At 42.7% G+C, this 21,440-nt stretch overlaps 1 protein-coding gene across 1 annotated transcript in view; it reads right to left on the bottom strand.

Moving 5' to 3' along the window:
* Positions 1–21,179, bottom strand: part of LOC310988114 (sterile alpha motif domain-containing protein 10-like) — a gene marked incomplete at both ends in the record, with an annotated part of 48,980 nt that extends 27,801 nt beyond the window's left edge. Inside the window, 4 exons of the mRNA XM_083974628.1 lie at positions 608–792; positions 20,857–20,922; positions 21,014–21,018; positions 21,154–21,179. Coding sequence (XP_083830754.1) covers positions 608–792; positions 20,857–20,922; positions 21,014–21,018; positions 21,154–21,179 — 282 coding nt within the window. The remainder of the gene's footprint in view (positions 1–607; positions 793–20,856; positions 20,923–21,013; positions 21,019–21,153) is intronic.
* Between the last annotated feature and the right edge of the window lie 261 nt (positions 21,180–21,440).

The following is a 21,440-nucleotide window of genomic DNA, read 5'->3' as shown; positions in this document are numbered from 1 at the left end:
CATATTGTCATGCATCTTCATCATGTGCTGTTTTATCCCGAGGGAAGGAAAATGTTTTCATTTCCTTGAATATGAAAAAACACAACATCTGTTCTTCTGTTCATATCAATTCCACTGACAAATGATGCCTTAAAATGACAAAAATAAACCATTAAAAACACTAGCTAAATGTAGAATTGGATGATCTGGATGTAATCCGTAATGTTTGTGTGTGGGAAAATCTTAAAATATTCCTCTTTTTTTAATTTGGTAATAAATAAATAAACAAATAAAGCATGCTTTCTTTTCTCTAAACTGCTGTGATTGCCCGATGGCTGGAATTTATTTCTTTTGAAAAATCCAAATCAGCCACAGATTATGCACAAACCATTTCACTGCATATTGCTTCGCCAATAAAACCAAGTATGAGTTAGGCCTCAGAAGCTTTCTTTCTCTTTCATGTTTGTTATGGCTGAATCTTCCCAAATCTGACTTATTGCCTGAAACGACTTATTTTATCTGCCTGTAATCTGATTTTGTGAGAGAAAACACATATGAAAGCCATTCCTATGCAGTGAACACACTCCTCCTTTCTGCTTCTCCCCCTGTTGTGTGGACGTCTGTATACCTGGATGCCCTCTGTGCCGGGCTGCTGCAGGAGCTTGACGGTGCGTGTGTGTGCTGTTTTCTGGCCGCGGCCGTCGTGCCAGGTCAGGTTGCTGCCTCCGGCACGGCGTGGCAGCTGGTAGCTTAGCTCCTCAGCAGACACTGTGTGCTCCAGGGAGGCGCGGCAAAAACTGAAGCTGGACGCCGCTGAGAGAGACAGAGAGAGAGAGAGAAAGGAAAGAGAAGGGGAAGGGAAGAGCAAAGAGAGACAAGCAGAGGTGGAAGAATGAACACCGATAAGCATTCGCTTTGTATTTTCTTTGTTGCAAACACACTGTCTATGAACTGAGCAACAGGAAAAACCAAAAAACAACTAAATAAATGATTGATAATCCTCAAAGAGCTTAACAGACTGCATTCACTTCAGATTACACGCTCTGTGTACAGACTGAGATAGAAACAGATGGCTGTTTTGGTGATGGTGGTGGGCAGCAGTGCTACTCCACTGTGATCTCCAATTATGCTGAGTGCATATTCACAGAGGCCGCACACAATTTTTGGAATTGTGTCTCTCTTGCTAGATTAGTCCTTGATTATTTAAATCCTGCATCATGAATATTTGATGTTTTTTTTCTTCTTCTTTCCTCTCAGTGTCTTTCACTCCCAATCTTCCTCCCAGGACTGAGTGTTAGATGTGAGCAAGCAAAGCAAAAGAAAAGTTGTCAAATGCAAGGTCAGAGCACAGTTCTGTAACAGCCACGTGGCATCTCCTGCAGATCACATCAAGACGAACAGGCTAGTTGATTGTCTGTGGCAATGGATTTGGGTTTTTTTTATGTAATGTGAAAGATTCAAGAGGATATGACTGCTCACTAGCCAGATGTAATAGAGAGGAGACAGTTGAAGGGAGCAGAAAGGTCAAGGGAAAGAGAAAAAGCAACCTTGCTATTGTCTGCTTTCTGGAGATATCACACTTTTTAGGTGAGTAATGCAAACAAGAAACCTGTTCATTCAAGGTTATGAGAAACCCGATAAGGAAATTTGGGGCAGCAAAACTTGAGATATTTAGGATACAACGGTTGACCAGGTTTCTAACCAGTGTAATGTGAGTTCAGTCAGTGTCACCATGGAAAGGAAAGATCATTACTCAGAGGGATGCGTCTTTGCTGCCAAAATATTTAAATCTCAAGTCCAACAAAAACTGACACTGTAATAAATTAGTAACAGATACACAGTCTGAATTGCAGCATATGGCACACAGCAGAAAGACTTAAAATATAGGCCTTCAATGCTTCAATACCAGAGAAGAAATTAGACAACAAGAGGCAAGTAAGTGCAGCGTTGCACAGCATCCAGGGTATTCTACAACTTCCTTTGCTTATTTCCCAGAGCCATAAATATGCAACTTCTGTATTTTCATGTATGCATGTAAGCGTAGTCATTGAGACAGAGACAGAATTGCTGATGATAGAGTTAAAAGTGGAACAAGGCATAATAAATGTTGCATTCATTACTTTTTAATATGGAAAAGAAAAGCTTCTATACAAAGGAACAATATCAGAACGTTGTCTGAGTAAAGCCTCATTTCATCTCCCACAAATGAGACATGAATTTCTTATCCATTGTCCACCTTAGGGACCAGATTTTTTTTAAAGGGAGATTAGAGTTTTTTGGAGGTAGTGTGTTAAGTTATATAAGGTCTTTCCATTGTTTTCATCCATTTGTTTCTAGTTGTCTCTTCATTCTTTCAGTGATGTGATTCCTAGGTGACTGGGTTTTCCCCCTGTGGCTATAACCTATATTCCCATACAACTAACTACAAAAGAGGTGAATAGGCATGAAGATATAACAAAGATGTATGCTGCCAAATGTAGGTTATGACTAGGTCACAGCCTATTTCCCTACAGATTTCCAGAAGTCTCTGGGAAACTGAAGCAGGAAGGTAATGTAAGAGGTTTTACCCTAAGCCCACAGTTTGCACATATACAGAGTCCAGCCACCTTCTATATTTATAGTATTGAAAAAATGTACTTCCAATGTACCAATAAATCTAGCTGTCAACATTTCAGGCTGTAAACACCACCCTATTGATAGAAGACTGGAAATATGATAATCCGACTAAGATCACTCAGTCAGTCATTCACAGTCCCTCATGATTACTTTGCTGGCCCTGCTGCTGTGGTTCAGCTAAAAATGGAAGAAAAAACAGACAAAAGTAGATATACCGCCTCATGGTTGTGTGCTACTGCCAACCAGCCAGCTTGTAGGAATTATGGTCTTAATCTCCCGTTGCTAAATTACATCAATGAATAGTCAGGGGTGTTTTCACCAAACCTTATGATGTCACAGAGAAGTTTTTGTTAATACAATGTCATCACTGCATAATTTCATCCTATTAGACATTTGTGTTTCAATTGTGCCGTGATCAGTGTACGAATTTGAGAGTTATGACCAAAAACATGTTTTGTGAAGTCACAGTGACCTTGACATTTGACCTTTCAACAATTCAGTCCATTGTTGAATCCAAGCAAGTGTACTGTATGTGACTGATATAATGACGTTCCCCTGTGGCATCCATCTCACATTCACAAGAACATGAGTATAAATGTAATCAGCTCATCCCTGTGTCCATGTGGACATTTCTAGCAAATTAGAAGAAAATCCCTCAAGGTGTTACCAAGATATCACATTCACAAGAATGGGATGAATGGACAGACAACCTGAAAACATAATGCCTCGGGCCCTGACTGTCACCGGCGCGGAAGCATAACAAGTACAACCTGACATTCCTTCGACCAACAAGCGAGAACAAGGCTTCCCATTTTAGAAAGGCCCAGCAGACCACTGGGACTTGCTGTATGACAGCAAAGGCTTGTGGGAAACATCTGGTTGCAGATGAGTGAAGAGGGGTAAGAAAGAAAAACATTTCTCTCAAGCTAACCTGGAGGTCCAAAATCCAAGTGAACACTGGTGAATACAGAATTCACATGGCCAAGATGGAGGAATGAAAAAGAGGGTGGCAATGAAAGAGAAGAAAGGCCTGTCAGGAATCACTGATGTGTGACCTGTTCTGCCTCTCTCCCCTCGTGTACATGTTTCTCCACACCCTCTCTTGCTCTCCATGCTTCACTCCTGCCTTCCCCATGTCTGCATTGTTGCTGCTTTTGTATCTTTCACAGCACCGTGCCTCTTGTTTCCTCTCTTTCCTCTCTCTATCTCTCTGTGTTGCTCTGTCTCTTCCTGGTTGTCAGGTCATTGGGATAAACTAGGCCCAACCCTGATGTAATTACTGCCAGTCAGACTGAGGGGGAGGAGACAGGAGGAAGAAACGTGGGAAGCTAAGCGCCTTGCAGCTCTAAAGACCTGCCAATCTCACAGAAAGAGACAAGAGAAAGCCCAAAAGCAAGAGCAAGACAGACAAGAACGAGAGGGAAGGGGGAGGCAGTGCTGTAAATTAGCTCTTGATCCATGCAAACTGACAGTAAACTGATCAAACTGTATCAAGGTAAAAGAGCTCAGGGATGAAGCTGGGGAGATGCATTAATAGACCACGAAACAACTGCATCTCAAAAGCTGTTACAGAGAGATCTTTCCAATTATTAGACAGTGCTTTACAGACATCACTTCAAAAATGAAGAAGCGAGGCATCATGACTTCTCTGTTCCACTGAAATCTCAATCTCTGCCATGTCGCCGGACCTTGCCACCTCCAGCAGTCATAAAACCAAGACAAAGCGCTCATCCTGCAAGCTTTAATGGACTCGGTCAGCTTAACCTCCTGGCACAGGATACGGCTCGGAATTCAGAATAAGCCAAAAGCGATTAACTATCCATAGCTTCGTACTGATGTCTTTTTTTTTTAAATGACATTGTACAGTATACCTCAGCTGGATGCTATAAGAAACACAACGCGTTAAGAAAATGCAAATGCAGAATATTGTAATAAGACTGAATGAAAGGATTTTGCTGTGCTAAAGCTCCCTGTCCTTAAATGGATCTTTGAATCTCACCATTCAGCAGAGGGGGTTATCTGTCACCTTTCCTTGTCTGTCTGAACATGCATTTGATCAGCTCGGACAACTGCCAAATCTCCTCTGTCCTATTTATCACTAACTGCTGTTGTATTATCTCTCGCTGCCCTTGCCGGTGACTTTTATCACCTCCATCCGGAGGAGTGGAGAGAAGACAAGAGATGATGGAGGGTGGATGGAAAAATGAAAAAAGCATGATATGTATCATATGAGTTACAGTCAGTGAATAAAAAATAAATAAGATTCCCAGCGATGGAGTGCATTTTTAAAACCCCAGGAAGCTAACTTCAGATTCACATAAAAAGAAAAGGAGGTAGGAGGAAAAGAAAAGGAATTGGTGGTGATGGAGGTGCCAAAGCCAAGGGCAAAGTGTCAGAGACAGGTGTTTGTGTGTGTTTGTCTGTGTGTGTGTATGTGTGGATAGGTCAATACGACTCAGCCCAGTCAAGTGTAACCTCATATCACCTCCTCTTGACTAACTAGCATATCTGCTGTGCAGAGTGGCTGCTAAACCTCAGAGGTATCCCCTTCTGAAAAGGTAATTAAACGGTTAGGTGCAGCACATTGGAAGGTCGTTCCAATCCAAATCCCACAGTAGATTAACATGGCATCACTGGACATTACTCATTTAACTCTAAAAGTGAGCATCTAAATTAGTCCATGTGGACTATTTTGCTGTGTAGGCTTTTTGTAGAAGTTTGATCTTTGCACAACCTTGGCATCAACTTCTGAGCCCCATGTGTGTGTGTGTGTGTGTGTGTGTGTGTGTGTGTGTGTGTGTGTGTGTGTGTGTGTGTGTGTGTGTGTTCTCCTCATCCTCCTCATGAGGAAAGTGCTCTGGTCTAATCCACCTCCAGGCTTCAGACTCATGGAGAGTTCTGTGGTGAATTTCAGCTGCGTGATATTGGCATCAGCCTCCTCCCTATATCGACTACCTCTCATTCAACTCAAAAGATAAAATTTCTATTTGCGGTGCAAGTTTTATATGAAAGAGGAAAGAAAAAGAATAAAAACAGTCATTCTCGTTCCTCTGTAATCTGCAAGAGGGTGAAACTTCATCATGCAGATTTCATGCCTCAGTAATGTACCTTAAACCTGGAGTCCAAATATAGCATCAAACAGACCAATGCTGCCAGCTCCGCCAACACATCTACCAGTGATCCAGATTTGTTGGGGCTATAGTATGTTGGGGGTAAAGCGAGGAGCTATTTACAACTCCTCCACTCCACCAGACCCGGTCTTAACCTCAGGAATGAGCCATGAAATTACTCCATTTTGAAAGAGCAGGGGAGGTGGAGGGAAAGAAGAATTTGGTTGCAGCTTTAAAAATAAATATAAAACCCTTGGACCCTAGGGTTTTCTTCCCATGATGCATTGCAGTCTATTATCCACTCTGACATGAGACATTGTCACAGAGGCTGGGGCTGAGGTTTACCTTTCACAAACTATCAGTGTCATTTGAATGTGTAGATACGGAAATGGGAGTAAACAATGGACATCCACAATGCAGGCTGATTGAAGATAACAACACACCAACTCTTATCAGGGCACAGATGAGGGAAACGCCAACTGAAATCTGTGTGTGTGCATGTTGTGTGTGTTGTTGGCGAATGCTGGCATGCTCATGCATACGTGAATGTGACTCACGATTGCCGGCATGCGGACTCGCATATATCTACACATCTGTATGTGTAATCCCTGTCTGCTTTTGTTTAGGATAGTGGATCTGAATAAAGCTGCAAAGAGCCGCCTGTATGTGCGAGCCATGTCCACAGAAGCTGAATTCAGGATTCAAACTGCGAGGCAATTATGGCTCCCAACGCATAGTGTAGCCCAGAACACAGGTGGAGTTGGCATTTCTGTTGTGATTCTGATAGTCACTGGAGAAGTCCAACTGCACCCTGAGAGCAGAGAACAACAAAGGCTGGTATGAGAAATGCCAGGCCGACCTTGGCTCCCTCTCTTTGGGTAGTGATGTGACAAAAAAAAAGAAGGAAGGTGCAGCTTTGAGGACGGGATGACTTTTATTCTCTTTTTCTCCAACCTGGTCCCCATAGCACTTCCACAGAGACAGACAGAACTATCGATTATACATCACCATGTCAGAGAACATACAATTACAGATCACTTTAGATAAAACACACACACACACATACGCACGCACGCACGCACGCACGCACAGACAGCATCACACACAAACCCAGTCCACCTAACTCTTCCACCCGAGGCCACTGGCTGTCATATCCACTCCTGCTCAAAGAAACTCACACAAAAGGAGGAAAAGGAAGAATGACAGAGAAGAAGAGATGGAGTACAGAGGTCTGACACGGTCATGCCCTCTTAAGAGGATGAAGGAATGAAGCCCAGGATAAATGTAGGAACAAAGAAATGTCAAAATAAGTAAGATGCCATGTCACAAAAGGGACAATTGCTTCGGAGTAGGACATTAATATTAATTGCATCAGGTAATGGAGAAGGAGAAAGAGGGAGAGGAGAGGAGTTTATGGAAATCGTGTGATTCTGTTATTTTCTCCCCTTCACAGCCAAGTCCCTCATGATGATTCAGGACAGATTACATCTCAGTGACAATCAGTAATTCAGAGCAAATGTCGGGGGATGAGGGAAGAGGAGGGAGAGAAGGAGGAAGAGGAGGAGGAGGAGGAGGAGGAGGAGAGGGACGAGGTCAAGTAATAGGATGTGAGGATTTGATCAGGGGACAGACAAGATCAATGAGTGTCTGTACATGTGCACCAGTGACTCCAGTTATATGTTGTTCTTATCCTTGTTGCTCCATTTGATGGCTGTATAGATAAGTAACCGATTGTAACTGTTAATTTTTTGCTAACAAATTTGCATATCAATTTAACAGACATTGATGTGTCCGTGTTTTGGTTTCATTTGACATTTTATCTGTAACATTTAATAAAGTATTCATCAATAAATAAATAAAACAATCAAAACAGAATTACCAAAAAGGCACCTGTCATACCTGTTTGATCACGTACCAACGTTTAAAAATGTCAGCTAGTATGCTTTATCTAGACTGCGTGGGTGAATGACAGCGTGTCATGGGGTCAAAACTTTGCTCACTGGTTGAGTGGCATCAGAATGTATAGAACGGCTATGCATGCTTTTCTCGTCTGACCTCAGGCTGTATGCTCACAGCACAAAATGAGTACCACCATTCAGGATATCGTTAGACAACTGAAGCACTTAGACCATTTAGCTGGAAACAGGACTACAAGCAGAAACCTTGGCAGGAGTGGGTATATGGGTGTGAATGTGGGCTAAGGGCTCTGCATATTTAAAAACTACTGCATGCATTATGTTGTAATACAGCTACTTCGACCCTGACAACTGTTTAACACAAACTCCAGTTTATTTGCATAGTGAAATTTACAGTGTATTATCATCACGGTGGATCTAGTAAAAACAAAGGCATCAGTGTTATTATTACGAAGCTTTAAGTGCCAAAGCGCTTCAAGGGCGGACATCATCTATGTTTATTTGCATGATCTTGTTTGTGCGATATTGCATTATTATTGGACAAGCCAGCTTAACTGTCCGCATAATCAGATGATCAATCTGTCCGCACACACCCACTACATTGTTATCACTATTATGGAAACCTTGGATGAATCCTTTCGAATTAGGACTTCCAAATAGATCGAGGCATAAGATGGGAGAGAGCATGAAATGATGAAAATTACATAAAAAGGTCAAACAGGCAGAGCATAACTTTATGCATGTTTAAATAGTTTGAAATTCACATGGCAGTGGCATCCACAGGCAGGCAGCATAAAGGTTAGGCTAAATTGTAATGGGTCTGATGGGCTGAATAATTTAATACTGTGAAAGGTCAGATGCAAGAAGTGAACTCAAACTAGTTTCTTGCTTTACTGTCTGTGTTATTGATTGAATACATTTCAGATTAAAAACAAAAAACATGCACCTTGCTTTTCAGACTCACAATTTAAGATTTCTGACATTTCCATGTAATAGAAGTGAGAGAGTGCTGCCACTATGATCTTCTGTGTTAGCTGAATTACAGTCATTTTCAGCGTCACATAAAAATAACACATTGTTCTTCAGCTTTTCAAATCTCAGTGCATGCTGTGATCTAAAATGTCTTCACAGTTTGTCTGTCAGGCAGACCGTCATCGCCTGAATTATACTGGAAAGAATCCAAAACGATGTGGGGGATGAAATGAACAGAAGCACGTAACTTCGCAGCTCAGGCAAGATTGGCTTTTTAAATATTTAGTGTTTGTTTACAGCTGTTCCCCTCACTGGCAAAATGTTCTGCCGGAGTAGATTAACGGATGTTTGGGTACAAAATATTACAGCTCTGAAATACTCCATTTCCATCTGAGCACAATGGCCCTAATAAAGGAACACACTGAATTAACAGCAGGAAGTTAGTAATTTAGGAGGTTACCACATAAACGCCAATGAATCCTAAAGTGACTGAAGCAATCAGACAAATAGGTTTTACCATTACATTTTTTTTTCTCTCCCTCTAAACTGAAATCAAAGAAGCAATTTACACAAACAAAATGTGGCGTGCTATAGCTGCCTCGCAATTCACAAAACAAATACCTTCAATGATAATGTGGAAAGCCGTCCGGCAGGGATCCACCACACCTTGTCTGTTGAGCATAGAGAAACCACTTCCTCGTATTCTCACATTATAACTCTTTGCATTTGCCCACAAGCAGATGGCTGCTGTCTGCAGAGGTTAAACTTCCCAGAGTGAACCGTGTGGAGTCAGTGTACAAGTTGGCACTCACTCACGCATGCACACTCAGGCTCACGGTGATGAGAATGGACTACAGTTCATTGTGATTGTCACATGTGGTCTGTAAATCGATGCGGTGCACTCACACTGTGGCCTGCTGAGAGAATAGGATGTGGTGGGGCTCAGCACTCGATACTTTATTGAGTGTCCTCGGGCCATGACTCTCACACAAGTACCCTACTTTGTTCGTACATGTATGTCAGCGCTCGTAAACCTCTGTGACATATTAGAGAAGAAATGTCTGAGTAATGTAGCGTGTCAAAAATAACAACCAGTCGATGGCACAGAATTCACACACAAACACACATTCTTGCACAAACCAACACAAAGGTTATTGAGCACCGAGGGGTTTGCAAACAATGAAGTGAATAAATGACCGTTGTGAGAGTGAGTTGATAATCTGCTCTACACCATCCCTGCATCCGCACAAAGAGACCAGGATGAGGGGATAAAAGAAGATAAAGAGGAATGAAAAAGGAGGAAATAGGCTTATAGAATGGGCGGAGAGCTGGTGGAAAAAAAGATAAAAGTTAATGCTCCACAGAAGCTGAGAGGTAAACAGTCTGAAAAAGAGGGGGAATGTGCCAATGAATTTGAAGCTGAGATACACAGGGAAGAGAATGAAAACTTGCAGACAATTTGTAGATTCGTAAGCAAAATGAGTGATTATGAACAGCAACTCAGCAGCGGTGGTTCTATACTACTCATGTCAGGCAGGTGAAATATGACTCAGAGCAAGAAAGAAAGAAAGAAAAGAGTAAGAGGTGTAATGGTTGTAATACTACTACTAAGACAGGGGAGTGGAGAATTGTAGAAGTGCCACTGGCAAAAAATAACAACCTATCAAACGAGTGATAAAGTAACTCCAAACACCTCCAAACACAATTCAACAGGCAGCAAAAAGATGTGAACCAGGAACTTTGCTCGCACTCAGCTTTGTTTTAAAATGTGAAGATTTCTGCAGCGGCAGCAGCAGCAGCAGCAGCGGCAGCAGCAGGACCAGGAGCAGGTGCCTTCTGCTGGGGAGTGAATGGCTTTGTGTGCACAATACAACCAGCCATGTTTGGGACAAGCCCTTCAGGAGCCTCCTTGTTTTCAGTCTAACAGTGAGACAAATTAACTCACATGTGGGGGCACTCGCCCATTCTCCCTGTGTCTGTGTTCACTCCCTGCAGTCTCACCTTTCTCTGTGGGCCTCAGCAGCACGCTGTGCTGAGTGGGGGTCTCTCTCTCTCTCTCTCTCTCTCTCTCTCTCTCAGCTTAATTGCCATGTTATCAGCTCCACTCCTGCAGTACCCAGCACTTTCAGTCAGATGGACATGCCAATTACCTCCCCCACACACACACTTGTTCCTGCTCACTCACATGGTTTCCTGAAGCTGCACTGTCAGGTAACACAGCAGACAGCAGTTGGTACAAAGGGAGCAGTTTGGGATCAAACGAAGGAGAGAGTCAAAGCTCTGTAGCCCTTATGCACACATGCAGACAAACACACACACATCAGTTCACATAAAATCCCAGCAGGAGCTTCTTGTCCGGGCCAGAAGATCTCAGGGGGACCTCTCTACTTCCCTTTCCGCCTTAATCTTTAACTCTGAACACACACACACACACACACACACACACACACACACACACACACACACACACACACACACACACACACACACACACACACACACACACACACACACACACACACACACACACACACACACACACACACACACACACACACACACACACACACAGAGTCTTTCATTCATCTCTTCTCTCTTCAGTACCACGTTCTCCACCCATTTCCTCACCCCTCTCTTACCTTTGCTTCCCCTCACAGACACAGGTCAACACTTCCCTGAGTTATGAGGAAACTGACACCAGTCCAATGTTCATGTAATAAATATGAATGCAGGAGGGGAAATACCTCAGCTCAGCCATTTTAAATGAATGCATTAGATCTTTTAATTTTTTATTTTTTATCGGTTATTAAAAATAACAGTTATGAGAAATAATCACGAGCTGGGGCTCTATGGCTCACTCAATGCACAAGAACACAGCAAGATTTATGTCATGTAGCCTATGTCTCATACAGAACTGACATCTAATCATGAATGAATGTTTCTATCTCTTTCTCTCTGCAAATTTGATCAGGCAACAATATGAGTTCATTAAACAGGCTGCCACCCACGGCTACAATAGTACTGTAAATCTCTTCACATACAATCACTACAGTAACAGTAAAAGCAATTAGGTGATTTAGAGCAAACTTCCTTCCTCCATTTCCTGTGGCAAATAAATCACAGTGCCCCATCACTGTCAGGTTTCCAAACAGCATTGACTTTCTATTGATCTTCTCCCCTTTACACTGACTTCTAATGACGTAAGATGTTTCATAGACAGCACAATACTGCTCTGGGCTCCTCATAGAGCTCAACAATTAATCAACCTCAGTGTGTGTGTGTGAGTCTCGTGTGTGTGTGTGTGTGTGTATGTGTTCTGGCTTGTTAACACTGACACTGCCACTTCTCACGGTGTGTGTCACAGGGATTTCAGTAATTCTGTTCCAACATAGCAGTGCCAAACCAGCTCTCGTTCCCACTGTCTCTTCCTCTCCACTGAACCATTTCCTTATTATCACACAGCTACTCAGATGTCACAGACAATCACACACACACACACACACACACACACACACACACACACACACACACACACACACACACACACACACACACACACACACACACACACACACACACACACACACACACAAACTTTACACACTCCAATTATCCCACAGACACATCATGTTAACAATAGGGCATTAATAGCACATGCATGAGCGACCATGCTTATACTAGATTTTTCTCCCTTTCTATGTCACACACGCACACACACACATTCACATCCATGTCTGTCATATTAATGTACTGGCTGATTGTAGGCCATTTTCACTTGAGATGAGAGAGGACAAGAGAGAAGAGCTTTATTATGTAATGCTTAATTATTTCACTTTAAACCAAATTAGGTGAACCTCAAGCCCATCCGACCCGATATCCCTGATATCACTCACGGTGCTTTTCTTTGCTGTCATCCATTATTGCGGTTTCTAAAGCAGTTTTAAAAGTTTCCTAAAATCTGTCTCATCGGTGGCGATCCATTTTGAAAAGCCCCCCATCTTTTGAAGACACAGTCTTTCTGCAAACTCAATACGGGACTTGTGCCAGTTTCTTTTTCTCCCCAGCTGTAAATCTTGCTCTGTGACTCAGCTTGCTTGTGTACACGTGTGCACACAAGGGCATAAACTGTATGTATGTGACTTGGGCTATGATGTGCACAGAACTATGTCTGTGTGTGTTGGCTCCTGCCAAGACCCGAGGCCTGCAGAGCACCAGTGACCTGATATGTAGGGCAAGACCGAAATGCTGGGATGACAGCTTAAAGCCCGCCCCCACTAACTCTGACTGACAGGCCTGTAACCTTGGCTGCCTCCTGCGACAATAGTTTGGTCTTGGTTCCACTTTAACGTCTGTCAGTCCTGGCTCAATATAACAACTATTTCTGGGCTGGAAATTCCATAAAAGCATTGCAGCAGGACTGAAGGACAAGACAAAACCAGATGAAGTGGAATGAGAGGGAATAACAGCTTTTAGGGCGATACGCTGGGACTCTGACAAACTGATGGCTGTTTATTTCTTAAAACAACTGTGAAGATCTGCAGAAGTTGTACAAAAGCCCTGGGTGCTTGTACAGAGTCAAAAACTACATATATCACTAGGATTTTTCAGTCTTTTAGTCCTAGAGCCTTTGTGACCGACGCTCCATTGAGGCAGCCACATCCTGTCTTCTCCGTCTCCGGCTCTTATGGGACAAATCCCCCCCTAATCTACGGATAAGGTACAACACCCGCACGTCTCAGTGGATTTAATCAAAATCAGGTCAAAAGGGTGCAGACTCTTAAAAGAGCATTATTGTACACAAACAGTGCACAAAGTCACTGCCAATTTTCCCGCCGTTTGGCATGAAGGAAGCAAAAATACCTAACAGAAGAATCAATACAACCAAATATTGAAAGAAAATGATCTGAAAATGATACTGAAAGAAATCTCTGGCTTCAATCTAAGATTTCAGATACACTGAAATAGACTTGTCAAATGTCTGTTTGTTTGTTTTTATAAAATGTGATCTGTAGATATTACATAACAGGCTGACTATGGCATCATAGTTGCAATAGCTTTGTGAGAATGAATCATTTATTAGGAAGTCTGGGATGGGCACATGAGGTAGTGGGTTACATTTAGGCTATGAGCGATGTCTTCTGTTCAGCCTCCAGGATATTTTCTGGGCTGTGACATTAAGAAAATCAGAGTCAGAGTTGATTTTTTATGGCTGAGAGGCAGAAAATCTGATTATATGTACATGCAAACACAAACATGCACATCACATTAAACTAAAGAAATATCCATGTAGTCTGAGCACATTACAGAGCTCTGCATCGTGTCATTTTTCTGTGGCATGAGGCAGTTGTCGATAGTGCCATATGGCTTTTCTATATCTAAGCCAGAGCTTCCCCTGGGTTGGTTCAGAGAGTGTATGAGAGAAGAAGGGAAATGTTTGTGAAAATGTTCACATGTTCAATGAGCATGCAAAGGACTGCTGAATTGACGTGACTCAGGAGGGGATTTTTTTTTTTTAATGTAACTCCAGAGAGATACCGCAGGGAGATTACAAGAGAGAGCAAGAGAGAGAATGTTTCAAATATATGAGATGATGAGATGGATGAGGGAACAAAGTGCAGTTGAGAGGAAACATGGAAAACAGTCAACAAACACAGAGAATACGGGAGTAAATGCAGGAAAGTATGTGGAATATTAGTTCCAGGGGTTAGAGAGAGTCACAGAGAGTCGCGTTGCATTGAAATAACTCTTTACTTCCCACCTCAGCTGTGAAGCTGACACGCTGACACTTGGCCAACTACTGACATGGTAAATTGAGGGCCCGTTCAGGCAGCACTGTGACAGCCAGAGGAGGAGGCCATATACTCTGGGTATTCACAGGACACTATTACAGGACGCATCAGAGGACACAGAGCAAGAGGGGAGAGAGAAAGAAAGACAGCAATATGGTTGCATTAGTAGGAATGCAACAGAAGGTAGGCGGTATAGGACAAGTTTAAAAAAGTGTGAAATATAGGCTGGAGCAGCAGGGGGAGGAGCAGGGAGAACGGGAACGACTAAGGCTGATAAGAGGGGAGGACAGAAAGCAAAATTGATTTCTATTTTTGGAAAAGGTATGACCGATGGGTGGAATCAGCCTAAAACATGTTCAGTTAACAGTCACACACACACGCAGGTGTATACAGTATATATATGCATGTACGTAGTCGGACAGTGTTGTATTATGCATATAAACTCTACATATAAAATCTTACACACAGATCAAACCTGCCATAGATCATGCTACTAGATTGTGAGTGGCGGCGTAATTGCTTTTCGAGTGGGTGAACGTGACTTGTGCTCCTGAGTGTGCAAGGATGAATGCCTTGTTAGGGTGTAGCTGCAGCCATTAGCCATTTAGTTTAATGGGTAATCTGCACCACAGGCTCCGCTGACCCCTGGCACTCGGAAGGAGGAGCAGACCAACTTATTAACAAAGAGTGAAAAGCTCCAAGCTTACCCTATCGCACAAGGCCACACTTAATTAGACTGTTTGTTTAGCGCACTCTAATGAGAAGGATAGAGAGTGGGGGGTGAGGCGGACTGCTCTCCTTGAAACTGCCTGCTGAAAGACGTCTGGCCAAGGATGAGAAGGAGGACACAAGACATTAATGTAACATGGCCTCATCAGATTTGCAGCTATCTCATTTTCTCAGGACAGATGGTAATGATGGGGAGCAACAATGGACAATATTCATAAATGGTGAATTGAGCCATTACATTCCCACTAACATAATTATAGTCTGAAATAAAAAAAAAAGTACACAAATGCTCCATGTGAAAGGCCAAAACACATTGATTACATTGATTAAGTATGTGTGGGAGGATAAAACACGGTGAGGAAGACCGGGAGAGAGAGACAGTGATTGAGTTTATGAGTATTAAGTTAGTAAGTAACAACAGCGTGGTACATGAGGGATACAACCCCTGTATGAAATTATAGCTAATTAGTGCAATCCTTCAGAAAAATTACATCTCTCTCTTTTTCTTCCATCCCTACACCCTTTCAGCCCTTCTCCCTTGATCCCTCTCCCTGTGCAGAAGGCTAATTAAAGAATAGAAATTGGATATGGGCCTGTGCGCACTCTAATTCAGGGAGAGAAAGGAGGAAGGAAAGAGGCAGGAGGGGGAGAAGTCGGACCCGGGACAAGGGCACTGAATCAGAACTGGATCAGGCCTCATCATTTCTGGAAGTATTAACACCGTGGCAAGGTTAGAAGCAGGGAGGGCAGACTGGATGAGACAGTTGAAGTGTGACGGCTCAGAACAGGGGGATCCCAGGTCCACACATACTCTGCTCCTTCTAATCCACTGCTGATTTGCACTCAAACTGTCTTCTCCCTCTTTAACCACTTCATCAGTCTGTGAAAGAAGCTGCAGGACCAGAGTGTTAAATGTTTATCCACTGAATCACCCTCCTCCGTCCATCTCTTCTCCAACACAATGGGTCAGAGGTCAAAGCAGTTGGCAACCACTTGACAAATCCATTGGATCGATAACTCACTGAAAATGTTCTCCTCCATCAACAGCAGCTCCCTAATGGATGTCTGAGTTTGAGTAAAATTGATTATTGCATTACTGTTATGGTGAGAAGTCTAAGTGCCCTCACCCTTAGATGTAGTATTACTCTGTGCTCTGAGGATAATTTGGTTTTACTTCGCTCCTATTTGTCATCTTTCAAATTCAGAAAAGGCTAAATGAAGCACTCGTACCAACAGTTAAGGTGTGTTCGCTGTTGGGTGTTCAATCCTGGCTAACAAGTGTGTGTTTCCTTAAGCGCAAGTGGATCACAAGTTGTAGGAATAACGGCCAAAACTGAGAAAACAAGACCCAGGTTGTAAGAATTTCAAACGCTGTGCTGGATTATACACAACACATCCCTCTCTGTCTCCTCGCTCCCTCTGTCCACTTTGTTTTTATTCCCTCTCTCTGCGAGTCTAAAATCCTCAGGCTCAGGCCAGGTGCAGCTGCAGAGCTGCGGTGGATCAGAGAGTTGATAATGGATGACAGGAGTATGTGTGTGTGTGTGTGTGTGTGCATGTGTGTGCATGTTGAAGAGGATTCTCCATGCATTAAACTGAGTGACAGCCTCCCTGCTGTGAGGAAGCAGGGGCTGATGACGGACAGGGGAAAGGGGTTAACAGCTTGCATGCTCTCTAACACACACACACAAACACACACACATAATTGCTGTATAACCCCCACCATGCCACTGTAACTGAGAGGGTTAACACACTATTACCATATTACTTTACTACAGGGGCCAGAAACACATTTGGCTCCTACACCAAATGCGCCAAATGGATGCTGTCTCCAGCAGGCAGTGCCAGAAAAACAACAAAGGGTGTATCTGTCTGTGTAAAGCTAACACTCCCTCATCATCCCACCCACTGAGGTGCTGGCTCCCCTTCTGCTTCATCTGCATGTTCACACACACAAACATAAACACACACATGGACCAAAACACATACACACACACACACACACACACACACACACACACACACACACACACACACACACACACACACACACACACACACACACACACACACACACACACACACACACACACACACACACACACACACACACATATATATACACGCAGCTTGGGCTCCTGTGTTAGAGCGAGAGCACCACACTGGAAAGGGCCAATTATTTCACAGTTGAATGAGCACCCAACTCTGTGACCCGATCAGAAGAAGGGGTGCACTTGTGTGCTGTGTGGAGGTTTTGAGGAAAGGGTTAACCATAATAGCTCCAAGGCTTCACACACAACAGGCCGATCACTCAACAAGACAAGATAGACAGCTGTAAATTTTGCCTCTTATGCCAGTTTCTCAGAGGAGACATCTGTGTTTTCATTTTTATGTCATTTCAGTTTCCTTCAAAGAGATGGTTCAGGGAGGGTTTTTTTTGTTTTTTTTTGACGTGGGGTTGTGTGAGGCTGTCATGAGTAGTTGGTACATTACCTGCAGTAGACTCCAGTCAGTTTGCACTGGTGGATTAGCAAAGTTATGTGTTGCTAGACTGTGCACAAGGCCGGCGAAAAAACAAAACAAAACATGTTTTGGACATAAATGACTGTGCACAGCAACACATAACTCTGTCACTCTGAGGATGCTTAGTTGGCTTCCTTAACTGGAGTGTGATACTACTACAAATAATGTATGGGTCTCTTCATAAATACCTCACACTACCCCATATTTAAAAAATCCTTACAGGGAAGAAATCCCTATTAAATCTTGTTTTAATGAGCGTGGTCTACTCTACAGTATACATTTCTCCACATCTGTTAACCTCCTTATACAGTATGTGTCAGTTTCCCTCCCTCGCTCTATGGTGTACTGTCTATCCACATGCTCAGACAGACATGGGGGTTGAGATAAATAAATGGAGATCCAGCTGTGTGCTCTTCACTATGTGGGCCTGTCAAGTTGATGGTGAGCACAGCAGCTCCCTCTCTGCTTTGGGTGTGTACATACTGTATGTCTTTCACTATATGGATGACTGGAGACCAACATGAACTCTCAACTCTTGGTATGGACACATATGCCAACACACACTTACAAACCAGCACCCCCTCCATGCTTATTCCTCATATTAATAGGGGGTAAACCATTCTAGCTTCCTCTTATGAAAACAAAATCCCTGATGCTGTGTGCTGGACAACACAATGGCCTATGTAGCATGGCTGCTTATCTCTGATATGACAATACAGCCAGATGTCCTGGTCGATGTAAGCAAAAGATCTGATGAATTCCACCCACTTTGAATCGCAAAAACATGGAGGACAACATAATTATGTAGCGTGAGTTGCTGTGCAGCACGCAGCAAGGAGGAAAAGGTAATTCTCTCAGCAATTTGCATGAATATGAGACAAAAAATGTCTATTATACCATTTAAAATCCCTTGGAATTGATAGTGTCACGGGCCAGTAGCTGACGGCCCACCTAACATTGAAATTGCAACCTCCTGACAAATGGAAATCAATGCAAACATTACCAATGAACTCAGCTATTATCCTCTACATGTCCCATCTGAAACAGTCACGATCGTCAACCTAAGATCGAGGATGTGCCACGGCTGACGATGGAGTAGTCTGATTGTGTTTCCTCTCTGTGTTAAGGACGCAGTGAGGGATTTGTGTGTCTGTTTCTCCTTACAGATTGGACTTTGTAAATCATTATGTCCCCACCAGCCATTAGTCAGTTCTGTATCAGTATTTCATCTTAGCATAATACTTCAAAAATCTTCACAAATAAGAGCGATAATAAATCCTAATGACAAAAGCCTCATATTAGAGGATGTTAGCAGATTTTTGTGAAGTGTAAAAAGGGGTTATGAATCCCTGGTCATTGACACAAGTTGTAAATCATGCCCTGTGTGTGCTATAGTCTTTTTGGACCAACACTCATTACAGTTTAAGTGGCACAGCACACTGTCAGGGTGGCGTCAACGCTCAGGGCGCTGAGTAAATTAATGATGCTTAAGTAAACTATGGATTAATTATAGATAGACCAATATGTCACTGGGCATATATGCATATCTGACTGAGTGTCCTACCTGCAGCCATACTAATGAAGAGCTAACCTGCTTCGGCAGACAGAGGACAGATGGGAGACACACTTGGCGCTACACCGGTGCTCTCACACACATTATTGCCCTTGAGCAGAGAGAGGCTCTGATTAGGCTTCACTTAAGTTAGTTAGCCTGGAGCAAACACCAGCCAGCCAAGCGCAGGAATGGGAAGGGGGCAAGACAACAACAGTACAAACAATCCAAAAACCACTGAAGAGCTTTTCATGCACAGTATATTAATGCCTAATCGGTTTTGTCCCCTGGAGCTGGGGAACCAGGGAAGGCATTCAGGAACAGACATTAGGTTTGGAGCCAAGGATTCAGAAAATCTGTCCTCCTCTAGTAAAGATGTTTGATCAGGTTTGATGTTTTCGGTGAAATCCAAATAAAGCACTAGACACTATACAGTGAATTTCAGCGTTCATCAATCAATCGACAGAAGATTACTCAATAACGACTGTATGTTGATAATCATAAAGGTATATATTCATATTTACAATATATTTTTATGCAAAAGCACCAAATCTCCAGAATCTCAAATTTGATCATTTTCTGCCATTTTCTGTTACAGTGAACTCAACCTCTTTTGGTTTTGGACAGCTACTCAGATAAAACAACCAATTATATTTTTATCTCTGCTTCCTAATTTGACAGAAGTGTTCACCATTTTCTGATCATTATTCTTAACTGTCAGTCGCTGCCCTAATCCAAACAAACAAAAGCGAAAAAATATAAGTCCTCTAAAAACTGATATTAATTTTTTACTCATGGCATTTATGTAGGATTTTTTTTTCTTCAAGGTTTTTGCTTAATTTACTATTAAATCATTGTAACAAAAAACAAAAAAAACAAAACAAAACAATAGCTGACAAACAAAACAAACACTCCCTGTCTAGTGCTGGCTTCCACTACTTTATTCATACCACAAGGGCATGGTTTTTATTTTTGCACAAAGAACACTTGTATTTACACAGTTTGAAGAATGAAAAGCAAAGAATGCTGCCTCACTGTTGTATTCCTGAATGGGCTACCGCCTTTAATCTGTCCAGGTGAGCTGGGTGCTGGCCCACAAATATGAGCATGCGAAAGATACCTCTTTTCAGTTAAAAAAACAACAAATAATTGCATGAAATACTGGACTGCAAATGAATATTCAAATATTCCAAAAACACTGCAATGAAAGACTTCAGCTCTACTTGACAGCATGTGTCAGTCAGCTGATATTAAGTTTCAGAGTTGATCATGTCAAATTGAAGTTAACCTCATAGAGAAGAAAAGCGTTCACACTTCATCCTGACATCATCTGAAATCCTGTCAGCAATTGCTTTGATGATTTATTTTGGTGAGGATTATGTGGGTTATTTTAAAATCAAGGAAATGATAAATATAGTGGCTGTGGCTGTAGCCTCCAGCATGAACGCTTTTGGTGAACCTGTAACTCCCTATTGCAAATGTAAAAGCAGAAGAATAAGCACGTGCCCATACAGAAATGTTGTAGCCTATGAAAATATTTCTAAGAGAAAGAAAAATATCACAAAGTAGTGTGCGGTGACTGCGAACTGCTAATTGCATATGAAGTGTCTGTGTGAAGAACGTGGGTCTTGTTAGGAAGCCTCAGTGAAAGAAACAGAGAGCGCTCTTACCGTCCACAGCCATAGTCGGTCTCAGCGTGTATCTCTCCGTGGTGTCAACAGGACTCTCCCATTCTTCTGCCAGACGGATAAAATGAACTGAGTGTGGGGGATAAAGAGCGCTCCTTGCCCTCTCTAACCTACTTTGAGAGCATGGATGCAGCTGTACTCGCACTTAGAGAGAAAAGGAAAGGAAACCCGGATCACACTCTCCCCCTCTGTCGGTTCACGGCCATTTGTTGTCCGGGACACCGGGACCAGTCCGATACGAAGCGGCTGCTTTTTGAATCTCCGCCCCACTCTCCGTACCTGACCGCCGGGAGACAAAAGGTCATTACGCCCCTACACCAGCTGTTACTGGATACAGACTGGATGCTGCTGCTGCTCTCTCTCTTTCACACTCTCACTCACTCACTCACTCTCTCACTCACTCACTCTCTCACACACACACACTCTCTCTCCCTCATGCACAAACACACACATGCCCCATTTCATTACTATGGCAAACATATACAATAGAGGCTTTCATTAGCCTACATAGTATCTCTTTACAATGCTGCTAATGACAGGAAACCCCAATTTAAATGTAAAATGTT

Source organism: Trachurus trachurus (assembly GCF_905171665.1).
Source record: "Trachurus trachurus genome assembly, chromosome: 7".
NCBI lineage: Eukaryota > Metazoa > Chordata > Actinopteri > Carangiformes > Carangidae > Trachurus > Trachurus trachurus.
Note: the sequence above shows the minus strand (reverse complement) of the source record. Positions and strands in the feature narration are given on the sequence as shown.